The 7,123-nt window shown below is 38.5% G+C and overlaps 1 protein-coding gene across 1 annotated transcript; it reads right to left on the reverse strand.

The window, feature by feature from the left end:
• Positions 1–5,340: 5,340 nt before the first annotated feature.
• Positions 5,341–6,872, reverse strand: LOC121811352 (transcription factor TCP2-like). The gene is made up of 2 exons (XM_042212194.1): positions 6,742–6,872; positions 5,341–6,654 (listed from the first exon to the last, which is right to left on the reverse strand). Exon 2 carries the CDS (start codon positions 6,614–6,616, stop codon positions 5,996–5,998), a length of 621 nt encoding a protein of 206 aa, XP_042068128.1. The 5' UTR covers positions 6,617–6,654; positions 6,742–6,872; the 3' UTR covers positions 5,341–5,995.
• Positions 6,873–7,123: the final 251 nt, after the last annotated feature.

Genomic DNA, 7,123 nt, shown 5'->3' on the forward strand with positions numbered 1-7,123 from the left:
AACATTATTATTAGTACTATTTTGTTTTGATTTTTAGAATATTTTGATTTTTTTTTTTGGCATTTCAGATTAAAAATTCAATCATAAAAATTTGGAATAATTCAGTTCTTATTTTAAAATAATTTTATCAAAAATAATAAATCAATTAAATTTAATCTTAGCACAAATTCAACGATGATATATATGAATGCACACGCCTATTTAATTAATAAGAATAAGGTGCTATAAACAATTTGTCGCAATTGGATACATAACAAAGTAATTGAATCGTAACATAAATTTGAAATCACTAGCGGAATAGCTACATAATACCAATATGTAAAATAAATAAAATACTTTAGTAGCAGAATATATCCACTGCTAGTTAACTACTAATATTTAGATTATGCTACTAATCCACTAAAACTTGATCAATTTTGATTATATTCTGGTGTCAATATTTAATAGCAGAATTAGTCTGTTGGCAATCCATTGCTAAGGTTTAGTAGCGGATTGTGTCCATTACAAATATTTTGGCAGCAAGTAAAATAACAACGTCGATCCGTTATTATTCCACTAGTAATTAGTTTTGGCAATATAATTAAGGCATTTACTAAAGGAAATGTTAGTTAATAATAACACGGTTAAGCAGGATTAGTCGGATTCCGCCAAAGGCGGGTTCGGTACATCTATGGTTAAAAAAACGGTTCCTAAATAAATCGAATTGTGCGTATTTAATTAAAATAAACATATTTTTATCTAATTATGAAACAAAGCATTGTAAATTTAATACTTTGTTTTTTCATGACGCTTTTATTTATGTCTTCTTATTTTAACTGCGACACCAGTCACCAAGGAAGATGACGTTTTTTGAAGTATTGATAATATAATTAGAAATACAAATTGGCAGGGTTGTGTTAGTGTGCTAACTAATTTATAGTAATAACTAATAACTTTCAATTCCGTGTATTAAAATTATCAACACAAAGACATAATTATATCACTACAACATGTAAATTTAAATATCAATACAAAGACATAAGTTTATTAAAACAAGAAGATCGATAAATTTATGTCTTTATGTTGATATTTTTAACTTACAAAATTGATATTAGTTATTAGTTATTAGTGTAACTTAGTTAGTATTTGATCACACACCCAAATTGGCATCCTTAATTATATTGTAAAATGCTATTACCTGGCTTGTTAGTGTTTTATATCCTCCAAATGCTATTGGATTAGAAATACCATTCTTGAGAACAAACGAAACTTCTAATACCTTAGGAGACAATGAAGTTGGGGGCAAAGGATGTGAGGCTAACTCCAGATCAGAGCCACGCCGATCGAGTTGGGGGCGAAGGATGTGAGGCGGTGGAGTCTGACTAGCCATGACGAGTTCTCTGTGACCTCAGCCTAGGAAAGCATTCGGACTAGATTGCCGAAGAGGGAGATTTTTGGGCTTATCTGGAACCAAGGGTTGACCCCTACCATCTCGGTGTTCATTTGGAGGTTGTTATTTGGTAGGTTGCCGGTGGATGAGAAGTTGCAGAGGAGGAGGATTGAGTTAGCGTCTAGATGTCAGTGTTGTCGACCTCCTTCAGTCGAGTCTCTTAGTCATGTCTTTTTCTTGAGTCAGTCGGCTTTTTCTGCATGGGAGTATTTCAATGCCTGGTTTCCTTCATCGCACACACCGATTCACACGAGCACTGATATTGCACTTAGACTAGGTCACTTGCGGAGGTCCTCTTTCCAGAGGGCTCATGCCTTACATATTAGTTTTCTTGTTCCATGTTTGATTGCTTGGTTTCTTTGGACGGAGAGGAACGGCTGCAAGCATGGCGGTCGTCCTTTTCGTCACTCTCATGTTATTTGGCAGGTCACTCACCACCTGCACGTGCTTGTCTTGGACGGCAAGATCACCCCGACCCACTGGAGGGGATGCTCGCCTTCGGTTGATTTCATACCTTTCTCCCCCAGAGAGCGTGTTCTGCGGTCACTCATGGTCCTATGGCATCCCCCTGATGCCCCTTGGGTGAAGCTAAACACTGACGGTGCCTTCTCTACATCAACAATGGAGGCGGGGGAGGGAGGATTGGTTCGAGGCTCTGATGGAGGACTTTTGCGTGTCTTCTATGCTCCAATAGCCGCATCATCGAGCTTTGAGGTGGAGCTGTTGGCTCTGATTCGGGGTTCGAGATGGCTATGGAGCTTTCGACACACATCTGGATTGAGCTTGACTCAGCGGCTCTGGTTACCTTGTTGTCATCTAGACAGCTTGGCGCTGCGGATTTCAGACATCACATGGCTTTGATCCGGAGTATGACTTCTCAGCGACATGTTCGGTTCTCACACATCTACAAAGAAGGGAACCGAGCTGCTGACTTTCTTGCAGGTAGGGGGGTTCAGACCCCTGTCCTTACTTACTATGATCCAATCTTTGCGCCTCGGTATCTGAAGGCGCTGGTTAGGATGAACCAGCTGGGACATCCTAACTTCTGTTTCCGACGTAGAGATGTGGGTTGATTCAGCTTCTTTGGTGGCTGGTTTTGATAATTTTTCGTTTCTCCCTCGTATATATATAGTCAGTTTTTTTCCACTTGATAGTACAGAGGATCTCGACTTGTGGGACCTCTACTTGGCTTCTTCATATTCTTGTTTAGATCCTAGTCACTTTTGGGCTAAGATCATGTTGTTAGAACATTTTATCTTGATATTATTTACGGGTTGGAGGTCTGCCTAAACCTCCCGCCCACAAAGGGCGTTTTTTATTAAAAAAAAGAAAAGAAAAAAAAGGAGACAATGAACCCTTAAGACACTTCTTAGTACTCTTTTGGGCTTGGATGATGTATGTTCTTTTGGTGATTTTTGATATATACAGGTTGGGGGTCCGCCTTAACCCCTCGCCGTGATGGTGTTTGAGGAAAAAAAAAGAAGACACTTCTTAGTACTCCCTCCATCATAAAAAAGTTAGACAAAGTTGTAAATTATACGAGTTTCAGTATGAAATTGGTAAAGTAAGAGAAAGATGAGAAAAAGTAAGAGAGACATGTGGGAAAGGTTGTGGAAGGAGTGTTAGTGGATTAAGAGATCCACATTATAAATAATGAGTAGGATTATTATTTGTTGAAAACTTTCTGTATTTAGACTTAGTCTAGGGGACGACCCAAAATGATAAAACTAGCCTATTTTCTTTTAGGACGGATGAAGTATAATGAAATTCTTAGTACATGACGGAATGGAGGAAAAATATTTTAGTATACTTAGTCCAAGTACTAGTACTTTTCTGGTCAACAACAAACGTAGGATCGGAAGAGTTAGGAACCACACGTCCACACCCTACTTTCTGCCCAGTTAGAATAGTTCGAGCTTCTCCCAGTCATATAATTGCAGAGAGTTACCGAGATGAGTTTAGTTAAGTACCATTTCCTTCATTTCTTAAGTGGTTAAGTTCGCATGTACCATCTCCCCAACTTAGGGGCATCAGTACCATAACCAATCAAACTAAAGGCATGGCGCCCTCGCAAACCCAAGGCTTAAGTAGAGTAACATTTATAACACGATGTTCTGTGTGGGATTCGGCCCCTCTTACCTTAGACATCTTAGGATACGAGCGAGTAGAAAAATATATTTTTGATTGAACTTGTTAGGTCAGGTAGCCTACAACAACATTGTGCATTCAATTCGTCTTACTGCCCAACCGAATAAGCTTTCAGTCACCATGATGGGGGAAATACAGAAGGCCGATAGGAAATAAACTAGTTGGGTGTAGGTAGGTCCAAACGAAGACGCAATGGCTCAGTTTAGATGTATAAGAAGGATTGGAAGCAAAATGATATATTCAGACCTATGGAGCATACTACTCTGAAACCTTCTTTCCAGTTGCAAAAATGAACATTATTCGAGTATTGTTGTCAGTTTCTACAAAAAATGGAGGGCATCTAGCATGGAGGTACAAATACATGGAGGCATCCCTTGGGTTCTCTAGCATGAGTTCGGATATGATGAGTGTGCTTCCTAAAAAAGACTCTGTATGGTCTAAAGCAGTCTTCCAAGGCCTGGTTTGGGAGATTTACAGATGTGATGATAAAATATGGATTCGAACAGACTACTTTGATCATACCCTGTTTCTGAATAGTCAAGGAGATAAGGTACTCCATCCATCCCACCATAAGTGAGACTTATTCATTTTTGGACTGTCCCTCTTTAAGTGAGACATTTCCTTTTATGGTAAAAAAAGTAACATTCTATCTCTCTCTTACTTTATCATCTCTTTTACTTTTTCTCCCTACTTTTTTCTCACTCCTACTTTATTCTCTCTTCATTTAACCACTAAACATCACTACCTAAAAACTTGTGCCCAAAAAAATTATATATAATGGGACGGAGACATTTATGATAATTTATATAGATGATACGATCATTATAGGTGGTGACGTCGGGAAAATTGACGGTTTAAAGAAACCTCTCACAAGAATTCAACATGAAGGAACTAGGAGACAAATATTTCCATGGAATATAGGTCTTGAGATCACTGGGTGGTAATTTTTATGAGAAAGAAGAAATATATTCTCATTCTGCTTGCTTAAATATGATTATTAGATTGTAAGTTCACAAAAACTCCTATTGTGGTGAACCATGGGCTATAGATTGCATAGGATGCACTATTGGCAGATCAAGAGAGGTATCAACTGACTTGTAGAGAAATTAATTTATCTTTCTCATACGAGACCTGATATTGCTTTTGAAGACGGAGTCGTAGCCAATAAATGCGTCAACCTCAAAACGACCACTTTGAAGTTGTGATGAGAATTGTGAGATACCTAAAAGGTAATGTCAGACATTGGATTTTGGTAAAGAAAAAATGAGCATTTGGAGATACATGGATACACAAACAATAATGCATGGTGGGCTGGTTTAACCCAATTGATAGAACATCAACAACGTGCTAGTTCACATTTGTTGAAGCTAGTCACAAAGAGAAGTAAAAAGCAAAAAGTGGTTCCTCTTTCTAGTGTATAGGCTGAGTACCGGAGAGCCAATAATGGCTTAACATAGATTTTGTGGCCGAGGAAGCAGATGAGTGAGACCAATAATCTACTGCGTAATAAAGAAAATCCAGTACAACATGACAATACTAAGCATGTAGAGGCAGATCGATATTCATCAAAAAGAAGATTTAGAGCGGTATAGTAGAGTTACCCTACACGATCAATTGTCAGATATTTCAACAAAGGTTGTGACACTAAAAAGTTTTATTAAAGTACACTACTTAATTAGCAAGTTGAACTTCGGAAATCCCACCACAGTTTAATTTGATAGGAAGTGAGAAAAGGAAAGTGATATTAGAGGATACTGATCATGTTCGGAAAAGCAATATGGATCATTTAATTAATGTAAGTATTAAATCCATAAGTCCTTCCTTACATTGTTTAGGTTCAATGAAGAAACTATAAAGAGGAACATATGGAACTACTGGTAGAGGAAAACAAAAAACAAAAAAAGTTAAAATAGCTCAATGAATGTGTTGATGATAAATACTACCCTCACCCAATGGGGACCCGAACTTGAGTAATGTGGTCCTTGCATATGATTAATACCCACCACACACATACATTGAAATAATAAAAAATACAACCCTAATTTACTAACTCTTACCCTATCTCTGTGTATCTTTTTTTTCTGAATTTGGACCACACACAATAGGCACAGATCCTTTTCATCTCTCTGTGATTCCGAGCTGCCAATTGCCATAGCTGTTCCTTTCTTATTCATCTCCTAATAAACCCTTTAAATTATCCCCCCCCCCCTCCTTTACAGCTTACTTTTATCAGTAATAAAGAAAATTAATTGAAATTCAACCGGGACCATTCTAGGGTTTTGTCATCCCTGCCAATGGCAATGCGAAAAGTGAGAGGCGATTCAGGCCTAGTTTAGCTATATAGGTTTGCATACAAATAAATCAAAATTCTCGAGAAAAACATATAGAGTATGAACTTATTAACTCCAGCCACAAAAATCACACTAAGCGCTTATTTTGAGAAGGCAGAAGATCCACATTCATGTTGAAATCAGATGGCCTAACATGCGTAGAACTCGACATCTCCAAGCTATGGAAGCTCGGGTGTTTCATGTCGATCTGAGGCACGAAATAAGACCCCGTTTGATACGCGAAATCTTGGTGTTGAGGAGCAGCCAAGCCGAGGCTCATTGGGGTTTGGGAAAGGCTCAAATTGGAAGTCATTAAAGTTGCAAATGAGGAGGGATTTTGAAGGTTTAATTCATGGCCTTGTTCACTTGCCTCGTTATGTTTTTCTCCGAAGCAGATGCCTTGAGGGATCTGGAGAGGAGGCAAGCCAGCGATCTCGTTTTTGGCGACATTGAGGAGCCAATCGACGACTTTGCTTGGCTGGTTGAGGCCTAGTCTCTCTTGGAGATCGTAGAGCTGGATGGCGGTAGGGACCGAGAGCCTCACGCGCCGGTCCCTCAAGCCCCGGACCGTGCTCACCTTGCTGTGCCTGTCCTTGCCTCCCACGGCTCTCGACACTCGGACTATCCGAGGATCCTTCAGCCTCGACCATGTTGATGTTGAGGTGAAGTCACTCCCCTTGCTGCTGCTCTCTTGCACCTTTGGAATCATAATTTTGTGTATATATATTTTCTTGAAGATCTGATCAGCTAAGGATAAGACAACACTTTGGATTATGATTTTTGTATTGCTAATTTCTTGAGAAGGATGAGTAAAACAAGCAGAAGATATCTTACAGTTGAAGTGAGCTTGTTTGAATTGTCTTGATGATAGTATTAAACACAGCGAGAGAGAAGATATAGTTATAGACCAAAGAAAGAAAAGAAAGGCACACAAGCAGCCACGTGTGTATTTTGCACACAAAAAATCTTTTCAAATTGTATGTATGTATACTAGGGTTTTGGTTTCAGTGTTTCTCTTAATATGCTTACCATTTCTACATGCTTTTTTATGAGCATCGTTCACATTTAGGTCACCTTGGTCTTCGATATTTTTACTCTAATATTTAACAAATCATTGTCAAGATCTTCAAAATTTTAAATTATACTCCCTCAGTTCCACAAATAAGAGTCTTATTTTGTCATTTCGGTAAGTAAACCCTACATTTCACCAACTTGT

Source organism: Salvia splendens, chromosome 7, assembly GCF_004379255.2.
Source record: "Salvia splendens isolate huo1 chromosome 7, SspV2, whole genome shotgun sequence".
In the NCBI taxonomy this organism is placed as follows: domain Eukaryota; kingdom Viridiplantae; phylum Streptophyta; class Magnoliopsida; order Lamiales; family Lamiaceae; genus Salvia; species Salvia splendens.